The sequence below is a fragment of the Toxorhynchites rutilus genome, chromosome 3 (genome assembly GCF_029784135.1).
Source record: "Toxorhynchites rutilus septentrionalis strain SRP chromosome 3, ASM2978413v1, whole genome shotgun sequence".
NCBI classification, from domain to species: Eukaryota; Metazoa; Arthropoda; class Insecta; order Diptera; family Culicidae; genus Toxorhynchites; species Toxorhynchites rutilus.
This window is the reverse complement of record NC_073746.1, coordinates 314,254,033-314,273,887: the sequence shown is the minus strand read 5'-3', so window position 1 is coordinate 314,273,887 and position 19,855 is coordinate 314,254,033. Positions and strand designations below refer to the sequence as shown.

At 40.6% G+C, this 19,855-nt stretch overlaps 3 protein-coding genes and 1 pseudogene across 5 annotated transcripts; 1 reads left to right on the top strand and 3 right to left on the bottom strand.

Annotated features, from left to right (window-relative positions):
- Positions 1-330: 330 nt before the first annotated feature.
- LOC129774449 (uncharacterized) lies at positions 331-891 on the bottom strand. Its single transcript, XM_055778187.1, has one exon. The coding sequence runs from the start codon at positions 889-891 to the stop codon at positions 331-333; it is 561 nt and encodes a 186-aa protein (XP_055634162.1).
- Positions 892-1,610: 719 nt separating this feature from the next.
- On the bottom strand, positions 1,611-3,380 carry LOC129777214 (zinc finger protein 596-like). Of its 2 annotated transcripts, none has more exons than XM_055783359.1 (2): positions 3,154-3,380; positions 1,611-3,088 (listed from the first exon to the last, which is right to left on the bottom strand). In XM_055783359.1, exons 1-2 carry the CDS (start codon positions 3,268-3,270, stop codon positions 1,943-1,945), a joined length of 1,263 nt encoding a protein of 420 aa, XP_055639334.1. In that variant the 5' UTR covers positions 3,271-3,380; the 3' UTR covers positions 1,611-1,942. The 2 variants fall into 2 exon arrangements, with proteins under 2 accessions (XP_055639334.1, XP_055639335.1); XM_055783360.1 differs by having other exon boundaries at positions 1,611-3,100; positions 3,154-3,291.
- A 7,640-nt stretch (positions 3,381-11,020) lies between these two features.
- On the bottom strand, positions 11,021-17,497 carry LOC129774448 (interferon-related developmental regulator 2-like; annotated as a pseudogene).
- Positions 17,498-18,033: 536 nt separating this feature from the next.
- On the top strand, positions 18,034-19,772 carry LOC129778998 (zinc finger protein 555-like). Of its 2 annotated transcripts, XM_055786228.1 has the most exons (3): positions 18,034-18,257; positions 18,319-18,975; positions 19,037-19,772. In XM_055786228.1, the coding sequence occupies exons 1-3, from the start codon at positions 18,138-18,140 to the stop codon at positions 19,070-19,072; spliced, it is 813 nt and encodes a 270-aa protein (XP_055642203.1). In that variant the 5' UTR covers positions 18,034-18,137; the 3' UTR covers positions 19,073-19,772. The 2 variants fall into 2 exon arrangements, with proteins under 2 accessions (XP_055642203.1, XP_055642202.1); XM_055786227.1 differs by having other exon boundaries at positions 18,319-19,682.
- Positions 19,773-19,855: the final 83 nt, after the last annotated feature.

Sequence of the window (19,855 nt, the reverse complement as noted above, 5' to 3'; positions counted from 1 at the left end):
CTCAAAGTGAACATTGGTATAAGTGAGTAACTATAAATGGTGAGTTGACAACTGAGAAGTAGCGTTAACTAGAGCTCGGGTCCTTACAAGTTCCTACCTTACGCCTCACGCCTCCTCACGCCTCGTGTCAGTGTGGGACTCTAAACAGTACTGACACAACAGTCCTCCGGCGGGACAGGGTGTCGGTCGCAGGCCTTGCAAACCGCCACCGTAAAACAGAGCAAGCAGTGAATAATGAACAAGGAAATTCGAACCGGAACAATCGGCATGGACCCACGCGACGAAAACGGACTATGGATTGGAAATTCGGGACGTGGAACTGTCTATCTCTCAACGAGTGCTCGTATTGAACCAACGTATTGAAGAGCCGCAAGTTCGACGTCGTAGCGCTGCAGGAGGTGTGCTGGTTATGATCTTGAATGAACAGGAGGTTGAGGTAATTGGACGGTAGCCTTTCACATTGTTGCTGCTTTGAACGGTCTTAGGTATTGGTATTACTAGGCTGTGTCTCCAACCCTCGGGAAATTCGTGTGTACTCCCCAGGTCGTTAAAGATGCTGAGAAGGGTGGACAGTCCGAGCTGGGGCAGCTGTTTCAGCATCTTATAGCCGATACCATAAGGGCCAGTTGACTCACTTTTTGCGGAACGTAGGGCAACAGAAAGTTCCTCGATGGTGAAGTTCCGGTTGCGAGGATTATTAGGACGACTCACAGAGACCACAAAGTTGCTGACCGAAGTGATACCTGCTCTCTGTCGACGGATGAAATCGGGTTCATATTCGGAGATCGAGGACAATTCCGCGAAATATTCCCCGAGCGTGTTCGAAGTATCTACCGGATCGCTGAAGGTTATACCATCCACTTGAAAAATGGGGTTGCTTTCTCTTCCCATTTCTTTCACTTTTTCCGCTTCTTGACCTACACTTTGATGTCCACGGACCACAAATGCAGCGTTTTTTTTCCCGGAGTGGTTTTCGTTCTTGGGATGGAGGCTTCGGCCGTTTCCATAATGGTTTTGTTGAAAGTGGCAATGGTGATTGGGATGTTTCTAGATAGCAAGAAGTCGGAAGATGTTTGAAAAGCTGTCCAGTCAGCTCTTTCGAAGGTCCATCTTGGTCTGCAAGTCGTGAGCGGCGGCGGGCCGTTGAAGCTGATGGTTATCGGGTGAAAGTCGTCGGCTTTGTTCCACCCTAACAAAATTGAGACTAGCTGCTGAAATATTTATGGCTGTGTTGCTGTGCTACCTCTACGGAAAGTATCAGTGCCGTAATTTGAGGCCGAGAGTTCCATCACCTCCAAGTTGTCGGCGATGATATTCCCCCTGACGTCTAGTGTTTGCATTCCCCAGTTGCGGTGCTGAGCATTGAAGTCCCCCAAGATGATTTTTGGGTCCTAACGCCTCAAGCAGCTTCTGTCGTAGTTCCGGGATTGTGCCACACGACAGGTATATACAAATTATGGTCACTGGAATCGAGGCATCGATTCGTACTGTTATTATTGGCAGGTCAATGGATATTTGTTTTCGTAAATGGGGAATGTTTCTCTGGACACCCAAAGCATGAACGTTTGCCGGGTCAGTTAGTTATACTATAAAATTATCTTTAGACACAATTTTTGTATGACATTTTTCACCACTCGCAGACAAAAGTGATTTTTATTTATATAGCTTACTAATTTAATTTGGAAAACATAATTTTCATACATAATTTTTAATTTAATAAAAGTGTATTCATTCCTTCTGCAAACCCATATTGTCATGCTCACTCCCCCAATTCGCAATACGAAGCTTAATGCCGTCAACGTGAATGGATCGAAAGATTCAAAGTCTTCCTAATAAAAGTAAAGCAGAAGAAGTTCGGTTGGATTCCATTGCTCGCTTCGAAAAGCCAGTCTTCATTCACTCATGTTAAGATGTCGATTCAATGTCAAGTTTTCAATTCACATTACTCCATATGGTCTTGGCAATCAGATTCGATCGTCGTACAGGACGATTTTACCTCTGTTTCTTTCTGTTTTGTATGAAGTAATCTGTGCCGCCGAAGACTGAACAGAGACCTGAACACTTTTTGGCAGATTTCACATTTGTACCGTTGCTCATCCAAGTATTTGTGACCTCGAAGATGAGCCCGCAGGATACGAGCATTTTCTAATGCTTTCCCACAGATTTCGCATGAGTATTTGGATGTCTGATTATCGCGAACATGGGTGATTCCATGTCGCCGAAGAGTGTATAGAGTCGTGAACGCTCTTTGGCAGATTTCACATTTGTATCGTTGCTCACTTATACATTTGTGACCTCGAAGATGACTCTGTAGAAGATGGGCATTGCTCAATACTTTTCCACAGATTTTGCATGAGTATTTGGATGTCTGCTTATCGTGGGCAGTTCGCATGTGATAGTAAAGTTTATTGCGTGTCCGGAATTGTAAATGGCACTGTCGACAAAAGAAGTTGAAGCTGTGTGACTCAAAATGTTCATTGAGCAAAACTACGGTGGAAAGTATTATCGGATTTGTCGCTGACGTACACTGTGAACATTCGTACGGTACCATCTCATTGTGACTCTCTAAGTGTTGACTGAAATCGGATTCGCTTCCAAGGATTGAATCACAAATATAGCATTTGTTCGGTATACGAACTACATCTTTCGTCTTTCCGTTCGTGTTCTTTTGAACAATATACTGCCTTTGGTCATACTCGTGAGTCGATTCAGTATCTTCGTGTTTTGATAGCTCAGGTTTAATGTCGATGGGTTCCCGTTCTATTTGCTCCTGAAAGAATTGTGTGATTTCGTCTTCATCAAAACTTATTTTAGAAATGTTCCCATCCTCATCTATTCGTTTTGCGTTAAAAAACGAAATCTGCTCTTTGTTTTGTTCGTTTTCCTTGTGTTTTAAAACACAACTTTCCTCTTGTTGCCCAACAATATTCATTTGATCCACTGCCTTAACTATTGCTCTACCCTCTTTTTTCCATTCATGGAGCAATGATTGAGTTTTGATCAATTCTTTATAAAAGCCGTCCAGGAGATTTACCTTCATAATGCAATCATGACAAGCATGACCAGGTAAATCCTTGCTGTTGTCGAGCTAAAATTTAAACTAAAATTAACACTCACGATGCAAAACCTGCTCGTTTATAAACATTTGTATACCTCCACTCCGAGGGTCGAAAGGATTATTTCTGTCAGTAATTTTTCACCTATAACTATTTCCAGCAGTGGCAATGTGGCCGCTGAGATTCGCAAGCAGAGACGACAGACGGTGATCATTGTCTTTTTTGTTATATTATTTTATCACCTTTAATATTTTAGCATCGATCTAATGGTCTTTCTTTTGCGATAGTAAACAAATTCAAAACAAACAGAAGAGCAAATACCAACTCCATGGTCGAAATCATGGTGGGCTCATTCGTTCTACGGCCATCTTGAAAATGTACTGATTGTAAATAAATTAAGGCCGTCCACATATCCCGTGGAAATTTGAAAGGGGTTAGGGGGTACATTTTCAAATATTTTGAAAAAAAAAAATCCTCTATATTCAATTTTTTTTTGAAATCATAGCATATTCTGAGTACTCCGTATTTATTAATAAAAGTGTTGAGCTGCCTCAGACCTGTATGACAAGCAGAAACAGTAATTTTAGGGTGTATTTAACTTTCATAGTGTTACGGACCCAGCTAAGATAGGGAAAATCAAAGCGCTATCAGGCGCAATATATGATTAGAAAATTATAGCGCAACACTTGTGAGTGGAAATAAAAACAACGTGTGAGTTGGTCAAAGTCTGAACAAGTAATGAAAATTTTATTACATCTATTTATCCTGGTAAACGAACAACGGTTACTAAGGTTGCTCCAGGATACTACCTATCAACTATTTAGATCGCAGGTTACTACTCCAACACTCCTCCTTAACCTACGATCCCGGTCAATTCCATGAATTGAATATGTTTCTGTTTCGCCAAAGCCTTTGTAAATCCGTCAGCCGGATGTTCGTGCGTAGGGATGTAGTGGAGCTTGATGTCACCTTTCTCAACAACATCCTTCACAAACTGGTAACGGATAGACACATGCTTCGTCCGGGGATTACATCCGTCGTTGCGAGTCATACATATTGCGGATTGATTGTCGCAAAATATCGCTATAGTCTGCTCACCGTCAATCTGCCGAAGAAGCTGCTGCCACCAGAGCGCCTCTTGTGTCGTTCTAGATAATGCGATGAACTCCGCTTCACAAGATGACAAAGCCACGCATGACTGCCGCTTCACATTCCACGAGATGGCTCCTCCCATCTTCTTGAACACGTATCCCGTTGTTGATTTGCGCGTATCAGGATCTCCTCCCCAATCCGCATCTGTATGACCGGTCAACTGGGAATCGCCGCTCTTCAAGTACATCAACTTCTTGTCACATGTGCCACGAAGGTAACGCATAATACGTTTTACAGCCTCCCAATGCTGTCTTCCAGGGTTTGCAGAAAATTGACTCACCAAGTTAACTGCAAACGCTATGTCCGGTCTGGTTGCTTGTGCTGCATACAATAACGAACCAACCACTTCCTTGAAGGGAACCTTTTTCATCTCTTCTACTTCTTCCGGGGTCTTGGGGCACATCGACTTGTCTAGTTTATTGCCGGAATCCATTGGCGTTGCAACAGGCTTCGAATTCTCCATGTTGAATCTTTTCAAAACATCCTCGATGTAGTTTTTTCTGATCGAGGAAAAGCTTTCCGTTCATTCGATCACGAGTTATCTGCAGTCCCAGGCAGAACTTCGCCTCGCCTATATTCTTCATTTTGAATCTGGAATTCAGGAAAGATTTCAGCTTCTTTTTGGCTTCTGCATCATTCGTGAACACTAGAAAATTATCCACATAGATTGTTACGAATAGCATCTTTCCGTTTTTCTTGAAAGTGAAGTACAGGCACTGATCTACACTGGAACGAATCAGTCCGAACTCCTTCAACGCTTCATCTAGTTGTGTGTTCCACACCCTGCTTGACTGTTTCAGTCCGTACAAAGCTTTTCGCAACATGCACACCTTCGTGGGATCACCAACGTAGCCTTCAGGTTGTTCCATGTATATCTCTTCATCTTTGAGCTTTCCTTGCAGAAATGCAGTTACTGCATCAAGCTGCTCGATGTCGAGATCGTGTTGAACTGCCAACGCCATCAGCAAACGAATGGTAGAATATCTCACCACCGGAGAGTAAACTTCATTGTAGTCAACACCAGCGCGTTGGGAACATCCTTTTATAACTAGCCGTGCCTTGTACCTTTCGATATCGCCATCAGCACCTCGTTTAGTCTTGAGAACCCATTTATTTATGATCGCCTTCCTTCCTCGCGGTAGATCAGTCAGAACCCATGTACCGTTTTCGTCTAGCGCTCGAATTTCTTCGTCCATGGCCTTCTTCCAGTGCTGATGGTCCGCTCGATTCAATGCTTCAGTGTAGCTCGTTGGATCTCCGTCGTCCGCAACACCCTCATTGTCGGAATCATCATGTTCGCACTGTTCGGAAAGATTCTGTACAGCAGTTGAACTAAAGCATACAAAATCTGAATACTTGCCAGGAAATGAGCGCTCCCGACCGCTGCGCCTCAACCCTTGCTGCTCATCAGCTGATCTTGAAAGTTGCGGTGGGAGCGCAAGATTAGGCACCACATTATTTGCAGAATGATCCGAAATGTTAGCCTGATCTGGCACAATTGCATTCATCGGTACTGCAACTTCATCTTGAACCCTTGGCGGAACGCCACCTTGCACGTCGCCGGCATCCGTTTCAACCCAAGTGAACAACTCCATGAACTCAATAGCTTCTAGTTGATCTTCCTTCAGCATATTTGATGGTCGTCCTTCATCCAAAATCACCACATCGCGGCTAATGATCACATCACCAGAATCAGGATTGAAAATACGATACCCTTTTGAATTGTCTGCATACCCGACGAAAACACCTTCACAGGACTTCACATCGAATTTTCTTCTCTTCTGTTTTGGGACATGAAACATCGCACGAGATCCAAACACCTTCAAATGCTTTAAATTCGGCTTTCGATTGGACCACGCTTCTTCGGGTGTAACCAAACTCAAGGATCTGGACGGACTGCGATTCACTAGATATGCCGCTGTAGAAATAGCTTCTGCCCAAAATTTCTTTGGCAATTGAGCATCATTCAACATACATCTTGCTTTTTCGACCAAAGTGCGGTTCATCCGCTCGGCTACTCCATTTTGTTCTGGTGTATACGGACAGCTTGTTTGATGCACAACTCCGTCTCGGTGCATATTTTTCCGCATTCTTGAATTGACATATTCCGTTCCATTATCCGTGCGAAGTACTTTCAACTTTCTGCTCGTTTGCCGTTCGACGAGTGACTTGAACTGCTCATATACTTCTGCCACATGACCTTTCGATTCCAGACAGTACACGAACACTTTTCTACTTGCGTCATCGATGAAAGTTAGAAAGAATCGACTTCCTCCAAGCGATGGAACTTCAATAGGACCGCATACATCTGAATGCACCAAGTCCAGTAGGCCTTCTGCCCTCGTGCTACTTGCGTGAAAAGTGTCTCTAGCATGCTTTCCTTGGAGACAAGCAATGCAATCTTGAAGAGCTTCCTTCTTCAACACAATACCATCTGCCATCGACATCAACTTCACCATACTCTGCTGATTGATATGTCCGAATCGTCTATGCCAGATATTCGAATCCATCATCAGGAATGACTTCTCCTTCTTTTGGTTCAATCGATACAGACAATCTTTTTCCTTCCCTGAAGCAATCACATCGCCATCGTCGTCCAAAACTTCACATTTCGTTGCCGTAAAAACGACCTTCAGACCTTTCTTACAAATCTTGCTGATGGATAGCAAATTTGTAGCCAAGTCAGGAACTAGCAGTACGTCTTGAACTTCGATGCTTCCTTCTTTGAGATCTAGCTCGACAAACCCTTTTGCAACGGACTTTATCGACTGATTATTTGCTGTATCAATCGAGTGCTTGCTTCTTGAAACCTTCTTCACATCTGGTCATATGACTACTTGCAGCTGAGTCGAAGTACCATTCTTCTTCTTTTCCTCTTCCAACAGCTAGCATCGCGTATAAAACCTTGCCTTTGTTCTTTGTTGGTTGCTTCTGCGGACAATTTGCTGCGAAATGTCCGGGTTTCTTACAATTGAAACAATTTCCGTTCTTCTTCTCGGTCTTAGACTGTCTCGGTTTTTGATTCTGCTTGGTGTATAACGCGCCCTCTGTTCCGGAGCTTTTCAACGGCCACTTCACGTCTTGAAGTATTTTCGCTTTCACGGTGTCGGCCGTCAGCTCAATCCCTGAGGCTTGCAGTCCCATGATCATGGGGTTATAGTATTCTGGCAATCCTTTCAATAATAGCGATGCCAGCCACTGATCATTTACCTCGAATCCGATTTCACTCAGGTTTTGAGCAGTTGTTACCAGTTCGTCGACGTAGTCTTCAACGGAACCAATTTCCTCCAACTTCACCGACGTCAAATTATCCAACAATCCGAAACGACGAATTAGTCCATTGTCCTGAAACGATTTCTGAAGCTTTTCACACGCTTCTTTTGTCGTTTCAACGTTCTTCACCAGACTATAATTATTCTTCTCCAAGCTTAGGCAAATCGCAGCTAACGCTCGTTCGCTCATCTCGGGATCGACCTCTTGACCTTGAGTTGGCTTCACTGCTCGCCAGGAACCTTCTCTTATTAGGGTCATCTTCATTGCGAAAGCCCATGAAGCATAGTTTTCACGTCCACGCAGCTTCTCCATGTTCGAAAGATTTACAGGGTTTCCAAAGGCACGAACAACACCTGCGGACCGCACGCCATCACCACCAGCCGGTAATCCTGCGCCACTGTTTGCCGTCCTCGTACATCCGCTCCTATTACTTCCAACACCACTGCTCTGGGGCGTGTCTCTCGGGATCATGGTTTCGGAATCGAAAATAAGCTTCTCTTAATATTCAGGCTATGGCCAGTTCTGGGCCCATAACCACTTGTGAGTGGAAATAAAAACAACGTGTGAATTGGTCAAAGTCTGAACAAGTAATGAAAATTTTATTACATCTATTTATCCTGGTAAACGAACAACGGTTACTAAGGTTGCTCCAGGATACTACCTATCAACTATTTAGATCGCAGGTTACTACTCCAACAGCAACAAGCGCATTTGTAAAATGTAAAAAACACCTGCGAAAAAGGACTGTTTCTCTTTCCTTAGCTTCCACCAGATAAGAGTGCACATGATTTATGACACTGAAAATATGTAAATGCTAGAATGCTATGCGAAGAGGCGCATAGCAATAAACAAACCCAAGCGAGCGGTTTTTCTTAGCTTGGACGAACGTAAATACGTTCATAAAGACTAGGTCCCTTCTTAACCAGATGTTGATAAGAAGATGGAAACAAAAACATATTGCACTTATTTGTTTAGGTTCCCATGCGAGAGGCAGAATCTAATCGCCAACCGCATGGTCTCGCCCTTTATCGCATGAGCGCGAAGGGCGAAGGAAGAATAGGACGCTAAACGCATGCGTTTAAGCGATAAGCGGCGCATAATTTATGACGCACGCAATTAGGGCATACGTTTATTTAGGTTTTTTTGAGACCCTACGCAGTGGCGTAGTGGAGGAAGAGAAATAGAAATTCCCACGCTGGTAGATAAGATTAGAACCGCACGGAACAGGCGGGTAAAATTATGTAACCAAATCAGGCAGTAAACATGTTTATTGAACCCCTAGTGAGGGCGAAGGACCGCAACAAGCGGATAGGAATAGGAGGCAGATAAGCCAACATGGTTATCTGAGTAGGGGAGGGAGATCTTTTCTCTTCCTCACAACTTTAGGCTGGGTAAGAATTTCGGGTATATAAACTCAGAATTCTTGCCTAATAAGTTAGTTCAAATTCATGTTAAGAAGCCAAATCAAGTTCAAAATTCAAGTTCAAATCGAAAAGTTCGATTTCAAGTTAAAATTCAATTATAAAGTTTGTTTTGTAAAGTCTTTATAAGTTGTTAAAATAAAGTTAGTAAAATTTTAACACGTGAGATCATTCCAACCAACGAGACGAGCGCCCGGCGGTAATCGTGATCAGAGTTCCTAACAGGGAAGGAACTCAAAAAAAGGTATACAAAAGAAAATAGTCCCACTCGAAAGTAGTTACGAGTTTCACTCGGACGGACCAATCTGGAGCCGTCTGATACTGAAACATATTCGTGATTACGGGATATTTTCAATCGGGCTTAGCCCTTAAGAGAAATCAAATGAGTCCAGGGAAATAGGTTCTCTGGCTCTGTCACACTTTGGTGGCTCCACTCGTGATTCCTAGGCCTAAACTGCCGATATCTAGGGAAATAGATTCCCTCGATTAAATCACGACAGCTCGAGAGAGGACGAGCTAAACGCCTTACTTCAATAGCAAACATCTAGGGAATTCCGAGTTCTCTAGATCACACATAGGACGGTGTATGATTTAGGTCGATATCGTGCCGCCTTAACTTCGATGGGAACTGAGTGCGTGGCAAAACGTGGCAAAACACAACAAGGCCATCACTGCAGCGAACCACCAGTGAAAAACAACTGTTCCAGAATAATCACCCTCATTCCGGTTCACGATCGGCGATTAGATTGATTGGATTTCACTATCCGATCGAGTAGGAATATTTTGCATTCTACCTGTTTCCCTAAAATCCTAAAGGGCGATGAATTTCGAATTTCGAACATTCATCGCAGTAGTCAGACATCTGTGAGACCAAAACAAAAACGAAAACGACAAATCGTTGTGAAGTGTTTAACATGTTAATGCTTTTAGTGCGTTGTTTTTGAATATGAGATGTAAGTATTCTAGTATAAATATTTTGCAGCAACTCATATACGATATACGAAAAAATATTGATTTTGACTAACTTCATGTTCAATTACAGGTCTGCTTTGTAACCGATTTTACCAGTGAAGGAGGAACAATTCGGATCAGCGATGGTTCTTCAACATCGAAAACAAAATGATTATAGTGAATAATGTATTCATTGGCTTCAATAATAAAACATTTCAAATTATCACGTGTATATCACCACACGGATAGTTGACTAGAGTTGTACATACATAAAGAAATGGCTTGGGAACTGTTCGACTATAATTTTCGGATTTGGTTTGTTAATTTGTTTTCGTCCAAGGAATTTTCCTATTGAAATTACATGAATTAGGGCTATGATACGAAACTGCTACGCACGCTTCCCGGGCCATTCGCTGCGATTCACTCTGAATTATTTTCATTTATTCCATCGCTGTTTCCACCGACATCTTAAAAATAACCCAAAATAGTAAAAGTAAACATGCCCTTTTTATCTCTTATTTAAACATCCTTTGAGGCCTATCTTCGAATGCTTTCTTGATAATTTTTCTATTTTTCTTGGGTTCATCATTATCGCTGTCATTATTTTCTACGTCCGTTTCATTATCACCGCTCCCATTAGATTAAGTTTTCTCGTCACTGAGGTCAAGGTTCAACTAAAATTGAGAATAATTTCAAAACCACTGCTCGATGTAAAATATGTTTAATCTTACCTTTGTCAACAAGCCAGCGTAATTTGAATTTTTCTTAGTATTTGTGTGTTTTCTCTTCTTTCGCATCGCATCACTTTCCGGCTCTTTATCTGATGTGACCGAATCAGAGTCAATTAGCGTTTTCAGCCAATTCATCGATTGGCCAATTTGATCTCCTATGGCACGATTTCCTCTGCCTCTTCAGACGTTTGCCAACAGAACTATCTGACTCAGGATCGCTATCCACCATAGAAGAAACTTTCTTCTGGACTAGAGATGTGCCATCCGCTCATGAGCTGTTCCGAAGAATCGACTCTTTGAAGTGAGTTGACGCGGAACAGCTCGCAAAAAAAATCAAACAGCTCTTCAGCTCACTTTGATGATGATGAAGGAGAGAAAAGAGCTGTAGAATTGAAGAGAGCTGTAAGATTCAAACGAACTGACCGTCTCTCGCTCTTCGTGTTAAGACATCAGTTTAGTTTCATTTGTCCCTCGTCTTTTCAACTGTTATATTCGCGTTGACGGCATTGAGCTTTGTTTACCAGTTTAGGGGGCGCCAAAAATAATAATTGGCTCTCAGGCAGAATGAACACGTTTTTAAAATTCAAATTATTAATGAAATTTAACTTCTGTGTATCAAATGAGTATTCTATTTCAATGAAAAACACTTTGTTTGCAGGCGGTGCAAAAATCTCATAAGATTTTTTTTTTTGAAGAAAACTTTCTATTGTAATGTAAAGCCTCAGTAAAAATGTCGGAAATGTTGTACTCGCCGAGTCTGTTGTAAATAATAGTCTGGAATACGTGTTTCAAGTAATTAATAATATGGTGTGAAAAATTTCATTTGAATTTTAACATTTTCAAACTGGCTTCGTGGCTATCGAGTTTGGGACCCAAATTGAAAGTCGGCACTGACAACTGAGCTGAAGAGCTGTTCATAAAGAACAGCTCATTTAGATGAGCTGATATGATCAGAGCTGTTCATCATGATGAGCTGATTTGCACACCTCTATTCTGGACTGGCTTTACAGATCGATCGTTCCCACCAGGTTGTTTCCCCTCCGACTCAAGGCGCGTAGAAGTATATCCTAAGGTGGGCCAACTTGCTAAAACCACTCTTCAGCCATCTTGGAAGTCTACTGTGTTTTGTTTGTAAACAAAACACAATACGCTAGTGCCGAAGCTCGTTCCTGATCAGTCTGTCTCTTTCACGCTTCAAGCAAATAATTGTGTTTGTAAACAAAACACAATACGCTAGTGCCGAAGCTCGTTCCTGATCAGTCTGTCTCTTTCACGCTTCAAGCAAATAATTCCCCTTCTGCTTTCTTCCGTACTGTTTTCATATACCGCTCCCCTAATCAACTTAGTGATGAAACGGCCTCACCTAGTACCATAGACCCGTCTTGCTCCGACTTAGGCCGTCTACACATTAGGCAACAGCAACCCGATCTATGTTGGCGATGTCAATCGCATCGCCAACTCAGCTCTGCACATTGAGACAACTCGAACGCGATGAATTCGTTAAGTTTTTATCCGTCATCATAAACTGCCTAATCGCTGGCAGAGATGCCATTTATTTAACTGCCGAAAAAATCATACGGAGAGCAAATTATGAAAAATTGGTTTGAAAAAAACTACATTACTTGGGATTTTTCTTGACACCAGGCAAAGAAAAAATAAATAAAAACTTAATTTCACAAATCATCGAATCAAATTGAATGCATACGCGGCTTCTTAAAACTACAATAGAATCAAAAGGGCACATTTGAAATACAATTTACACTATAGCAGAAAAAAAATCTGCTTATCTGGCATTCCTGGATGTACTTTTTTCGAAGGTGTTTCATCTCATATATCAAACAATAATACCATTTTTATTTAAAAAATGTACCGTTGTGTTAATATTCCTTCGTGTGTACAATAGATTTCAGAATTTTTTTTGGGTTCTGCTTTTTTTCTAAATTCTAAATATTTCTAAAAAATGGATGTATATATTTATTTTTCGTTGGAGTAATACCACAAACCAGCAAACAATATTTACAAACATAAAAAAATCATTGAAATAAGAATACAGCCGAAAAGAATTATATAAAGAAAACAGAAAAATTTTCAACAATTCTTCTAAAGAATGATTTATGTATACACTAACGCTGAATATGAAAAATTCTCCTAGGGGTCACATATTCGCAGACCGCACCTTCGCACATGGTACAATCGAGAATCAGGGATGATAACGGTTTCCCGGGAAATCTGACCAGAATTATCCAATCTTAGGCTATCTGTTGGTATTTGTTGAATCATTATTATAACCGACGGCATCAAGCTAAAGGTGACATATTTACCTAACATACTTATTTCGGCTCGCTGATAACAACAGACAGCAACAATTGCTGTTAACTTGGAAAAAACACATCCAGCGGATTCTGTGCTTCTTGCTAAATCTCCAATATTATACGCATCCTTGACCAATTCAGCACTCTTCCCGGACGGTATATCAAGAGAACTTGCATATTGATGGCATTTCCTAACGTCAAACGAATATATATTATATATAAACTAAACCAAAGTAGCAAAATACTTACATCTCGTTCGTTCATAGAAACAGATGCGCCAATATTGTAAACACTGTTTTGCATCACCACTGACAGATATTGAAATTCAATGAACGCAGAAATCAAAACGTCAACAGCAATTGAACGAAAAAGTTGTCGACATAAATCGCGCGCGACTCGACATGCTAGGTTGAATCGAAAAAGTTGGTCCGACCTAAGTTGCCAGTTGCCTAGTGTGTATGCTCTCATCTTATTTGACATATTCGTTAAGTTGCTTTCCAACTTAGGTTGCCTAGTGTGTAGATGGCCTTACTGTCAATGAGTCGTAATTTTTTCTGATACAATCCCAACTGAAGTTCAATATTGTCCTCTTCAGGGTCATCGTTAACTACTGCATCGATTTTTTTCTTCGGGTTATTCTGAACAGTCACATTTAGGCGGTGACGATAGTAATATCGTAATATGTTGCCACTGATTGGATTCTCACCAGGAATTAAGGTTAAGGTGGAAGCTAGCCACAATGGCGCTCATTTCTTTCATCTCCGTCCCTCACCCCTCGCCCGAAAATCAATAATTGCGCGAAATTATGTGAAGAAAATGATCGTTTTCGCACACTTCCCATGAAGTAATATCAACCAAAATCTAATCGATTACTCACAAGATATTAAATTTTCATCTGCTGTCGCACTGTATAGTGAAAAACGTCGGAAAACTCGAGCAAGTGCTCTGAAAGTTAAATTTTCATTTTTCAATCTTCGGCAATGGTTTTGTTTGTATTGGTGAAAGCATCGTTATTTTTTCGACACTGATGCCAGACAACATCATCGAAACAGCTATCAAAACCACTCGATAAAATGTTATTCCTGAGTCATAGCCTTTCATGTCATGAAAATCAATAGAATAAAATAGTGTTGATATCAATACAATCATTATTTTTACGTTTAATGGGTCTATAATGTAAGTTTTAGCAACTTTAATATTGGGTAAGAAAATTGTATTGCAGAGCTCGGAACACTGCCACGGCTGCCTATGCTTTCAAAAACAATAAACGGAAAAGTATTACATCCAATCAAAATGTCTCAGCCAACGAAGAGAAGGGTTAAGGTTCTCCAACGTGAATATGTGAAAACAATACGACCAACGAAGGAAAATATTGAGGAATTATCAGCATCGAGTTACTATGCGGTAGAACTTGTTAATATCAAAAGAGCCCCAATTCGCATGTTTTATAAATTAGCACATGTTACGCTCGCGTATAATCAGAATTTTACTTCATATGCAAAAATACCCCTTCTATATATTTATGTTTGCAATTGGCATGGTTCATCGGAACATATCGTTCATACATTTAACTTCAGTATTGAATTGTTATTTTTTTTTTCAAATGTATTCAAAGACTCGTGTCAATGAAGCGCCACACAGTCTGATAAGTGAATTGATCTATTTACATGTGCTTTGCTCTTCTCTCACAAACACTATTACCCCATTTTTACACGTGGTTTTACCTATACTACTACAATGGCTAGCTTCCACCTTCACCTTAACACATCCCCATCGGAATCTTCCAGGCGGAGCTTATCATTTGCAAGCAGCTCCGAATCGGATTCATACTGTGAACCAACGTTGGAACCAAATTCGCTGTTTCTCTCTTCGCGGGGATTTGCGTTGTTTGGAAGTTGTATTCTGTACTTCATCCATATTTTCATGTTTCTATGCTATTTTATTTTTTCATTGTTGTTTTAAGGTGGCCGTACACTGTTTGCCCGGAGGTCAAATATTTGATATTTTTTGACAAATAAGGTTTGATTTGATATTTGTACAAACACTATTTTGTTTGCCACTCTTCAATTTTAAACAGTAGTAAACAATATCAAACACCGAACATGGAAAAAAGCCAACTGAAATATCCAAGGTAACCTAACCATGTACCGACAGGTTCGAAGAACAAACTGAAAAAATATTTTAGGCATCCAATAATTGAATATTTGCTTGTCGTGTTTTGTGTAGAATATATTTGATCAGTACACGTTGACCAAATTTTATCTGTCAAAAAGAGTCAAATATTTGGCTTCGGTCAAACAGTGTATGAGCACCCTTAGTTTTGGCCTTTGTCAAAGTATATGCCATCACCTCCACAGATGCCAGATGATTTTCTTAAATGGTGATTTGTATAAATATTTGCCATCTACATTTGTAACCGTGAGAACAGCAAAGTAATGTCTTAAAAAAAGGATTGTTAGCGCAAGGAGCTGAACCAAGCCATTAAGAAAATAAATACAATATCCCTGCAGTCTGCAACAGAAGAGTTTGCGATAATAATTAAATAACAGTAAAATTGAGAACATGTCTGCAAATTTGGCATCCTTGCAATGATGAAAAAGCAATTTCGAAATAATTCGAAGTCGAACGGATTGATAAATGTGCTTAATCGAAGTTGAACGGGTTAAAAAAAAGCACCATTTTGCTAATTCCAAACCCGATCGTGATCCGGAATAGAGGTGAATGTTCGAAGAGATAAACAAGGGAATTACATTAAACGACTTCGTAGTTGAACGCAGTGTCTTAGAATATCAACAAATATTCACGAGTAACGAATGTGATTTTATTTCAGTGTAAATGACTTTTTTTCAGCTTGAAACACATTGCCCTCATTATATTGATGAGAATAACAAACGAGTTCATTTTGCTCACATCGCTTATGCATGAACAAATTTGCTATAATGTATGAATGCGGCATTGGGTAGGGTTCATGTTATTTATACTTTGAATATCAAAAGCAACAAATTGATATTCATCACATTCGAAACGATATTCGTTCTGGCAATGATTTTGAGTCAAAATTCAAAAAATGAAAAAAAAATAGTCAGGCTAGACCATTTACAGAACAAAAACGCCACAGTTCGATGAAACTAACTTTGCAAGAAATCGCGCAGGATTTTGTTTGGCGAGACTGTAACAACGGCATAAATAAAAACCAACCGCACACAGCTGCCTGATGTTAAAAGTAAACAGCAGCTGATATTCATTTGGCTAAAATGAAATTCAATTCTGGCATCTGGAAGAATCAAGATGAAAATGACACTGGGTGGAAAAATAAGCTTCAAAACATATTGAAGAACGAAAGTTCATTTGCTCATATTCACTGGATGTCTGGATCTGTCATTTTGATTTTCGTATGGAATATATAGGTTTTCGATGCAACCTAGCTCGAAATTCTATGCATTTGAGCTTAGCAATGTGGTCGAGTTTTTAAATTGCAACGGCCATTCATCACATAAAATTCTCGTTTTTGGGCAACTGCAACATTGAAATGAACACTATAACCCTCAAAATATTTCTTACACTGGTTCATGAGTGTCAAAAAGAGGAAAACAGAGGTCAAATCGGAAGTCCCTTTTTCGACACCTTCAAAAATGATGGTTCGATACCTCCATGGTCCTGAATCGACCTTCGATATTTTGTACCGAATCTTCAAAAAGCTTCCTTGCCGAACTAGATACAAATCTCCAGCGAGATGTCCTCCTCGAGATCACTGTTGACTCGCACGCTGATCCTTGTTACACGTTTGGCACGATACTTGTGGGCATCGGTGGACAACTTCTTAGTGGCTTCGATCGGAAATCGGAAAGTTCCTCGTCAAGGAAGCCGTCGTCACGAGAGCGGCTACTCTCCAGAATGAGTGCGATGATTTCCCCGGCAGCCATTCTTACGTCAAGATGGCGGCCTTTGTGGCAATCCGACGAGTGTTTGGATCGATGGAATCATGGCTACTGTTGACAAGAGAAACTAAATCCCCCGAGGGAACCAGTGTGAGCATTAGAGTCGAAGCGCTAAGAGGAACTGTGAAGGACAGCAGCATCGGTGTTGGTACTGCTCGGTATGTTGTCTCCTTTGAGATAGCTGCCGGAGAAAATTGCGTCGAAGCTTTTCATCAGTGGCAGCCAGTCTCCAAAATCATCCAAACCAAAGAAATTGAACAAAACCAAAGCCATACAGTGCTCGGCCCGGCCGCCGTGCTTCAGGACCATGATCAGCTTCTTAATATCGTCTACTTCGTCGAACTGAATCACCAACAGCAGAATGATGCGTGTAGCTCCGAACAAGCGTGGCCCTTCTTGATGGATTTTTCGATCACATCCACAAACGTCATCTTACGGCTTTCGATCGTATCGGAGTGTAGTGATGTACCGGTACATCGTTGATTGCCTGGGATGCATTGATTCTGGTCTGTTGTGATTTGGCTCGATAGCCAGGAGCTTTTCCTCGTATTTTGCGATAAAACCTAGAAATTATTATTAAATATCATTAATATTGTATAGAAAATCACAAACTTACCTTGCTGCCATTATGCGAAATGTTTACTAATGTTTACTTTCGGGCATGAATCCTAGTTGCACAGATTGATCCGTGTTGCTCAATTTTTTGAATGTGTCTCAGGCCTAAAATTCTTCTATTAATTTCGTTGTGATTGATGAAAGAAAAATAATGACATAATCAACTGAATAATTTAGATGTAAAATACATATTACATCGATTTTCAATTATTTGAAAATGGACGAATAAATATTACAATAAAAAGATCTGGCATCTCTTTTGGCAGTTTTATTTGCCACTTTGTTTGTCACTCTTCAATTATCAACAGTGGCAAACAATGCCAAACATCAAAAATACAAAATAGTTGACTGAAATATTCGACGTACATCAGTACATTGTTTGACATATTGGTCTGAAAAAGTTTAAGCAAACAAGTAATCAATATTTGCTTGTCGTGTTTTGTGTCGAAAATATTTGATCAGTACACGTTGATCAATTTTTATCTGTCAAAAATAGTCAAATATTTGGCTTCGGTCGAACAGTGTTTGAGCACCCTAAGCTCTTCAAGTTTTTTTTCGACAGCCCTTCAGATTTGTTTTTAGACAGCTTGTTCCAGCTGATTAGTTTGTTTTGGTCAAAAATAGCGTTCCAAAATGAACAAATTTCGCAATTGCATTGGCAAGCATTGAAATAGAGGAACATTTGCGAATGAAAATGGGCATTTGTCGTCTTTGCTTACGAAATTCGTCGGAAATGTCGCCGTTGTTCGAGACATTCATTGGAGAACAACTGTTGATCGAAATAATCACTTCAATCCTCGGAGTAGAGGTGAGCCAGTAATTTGGTTTATACTGATTGCGTTTTCCAATTGATTGTTTTTTAATTTCAGCTCGACAACAGCATGGTTTTTCCGCGTCAAATTTGCCAGGATTGCCTCAAAAATGTCAATCTTCTGCACGACTTTTACAAAAAACTGATTGAAACTCAATCATCGCTCAGTAAGTGGAGAATGAAGAATGAGGCGATAGTTGATCGGAAAAATACTTATGAAAATGATGATGGCAATAATCAGATCGCGTTCGCTGAAACGAATCCAACTGATGAGGACGAAAACAGTTGTATGGTAACTATAAACCGTAACGTACTTTCCGAGTCCATTCAGGAGCGAGTAGAACAATATCCCATTGACATTAAAATTGAACCATCAGATGATGATGAGAAGGGTCACAGCTGTAAGGAAGGAAATGTAAAGTTAAGTCTTCGAAAGAAAAAACAATCAAATCTGCTCAAATGTTTCATCTGTGGGCCTATTTTCGAATGTGACGACAAGTTCAATGTTCATCTCCTGAAACACAAAGAGATGCTACCGTATGAATGTTCTCACTGCACCACGGCGACACATCCGATAATGCTTTCCAATGTGAATGCCCTCAACAAACATTTCGAATCGCATTCGTTCAAATACGTCTGCCCAGAGTGCCCGCTACGATATCGGTGGAGAAGTTCGCGCGACTATCACGCGAAGAACTTTCACGATAAGTCAACAGTTGAGTGCGAAACTTGTAGGAAAGTGTATAATAATATCGTTCTATTTCGGCGTCATGTAGGTCGCCACAAATGTACGAAACAATACAAATGCGTAATCTGCCAGAAGCTGTTCAACTCTCAGCTCAGCCTCCAGAGGCATGAGCTAACACACAGGATCAAGAAAGGCCGGTTTATGTGTGACCGGTGTGAAAAAACTTACGACACTCTAGCCTTTTGCCTAAAACACGTAGCGAAATGTGGAAGCAATGTAATTGAGCTGACTGCTTAGCTTGTGTTGGCAATACATTATATTTTGTATAATAAGATGATTAGGTTTACGAGTAACATCATTATATCATTTGTTCGCTATGCTAGAGATTTGGTAAATAGTGGTTATTGGTGTACTTCTTTTTGGTATGTGATAATATTACGTCTTACTGGCTTATTTTTCTATTCTGCGAATACAGTAATCGTTCGCAAACTGGTCTGCTTTTTAACTCGGCGAACGTTAACACTCCTATACTCGCGCATTGGTCTGTCAGACCGAGAAATCAATAATTCGTTCATTTCTCAGAACATATCAACACTACGACTTTGCGATTCTCTCTAGCTTCGTTATTCGTCGTTCGTCATTGTTGCGACGGTTACGAGCACATACGTTAGACCCCTCGTTGCCACAGTTGACCCCAACGATACCGTTGCTGGCGAGATAGATAGGATCTGATCGGCCATCATTCATAAACCAAATTGAACACAAGGTACACCAGTTTCCAGTTTCTATTATATTTATGCACAATTGTTGAAGTTTATAGTTTCGTAACAATTTCTTGAAGTCGTTCTAGGAACATCTACGATTACACATTTGTTGGATAGGAGAAAAATTGGAGGTTAAACTAGAT

Coding starts and splice junctions, on each gene's coding strand:
- LOC129777214 (XM_055783359.1), bottom strand. CDS start 3,270: ATGATCACCGTCTGTCGTCTCTGCTTGCGAATCTCAGCGGCCACATTG. Junction 3,089..3,153: donor TTTCGACCCTCGGAGTGGAG/GTATACAAATGT, acceptor TTTAAATTTTAG/CTCGACAACAGCAAGGATTT.
- LOC129778998 (XM_055786227.1), top strand. CDS start 18,138: ATGAAAATGGGCATTTGTCGTCTTTGCTTACGAAATTCGTCGGAAATG. Junction 18,258..18,318: donor CTTCAATCCTCGGAGTAGAG/GTGAGCCAGTAA, acceptor TTTTAATTTCAG/CTCGACAACAGCATGGTTTT.
- LOC129774449 (XM_055778187.1), bottom strand. CDS start 891: ATGGGAAGAGAAAGCAACCCCATTTTTCAAGTGGATGGTATAACCTTC.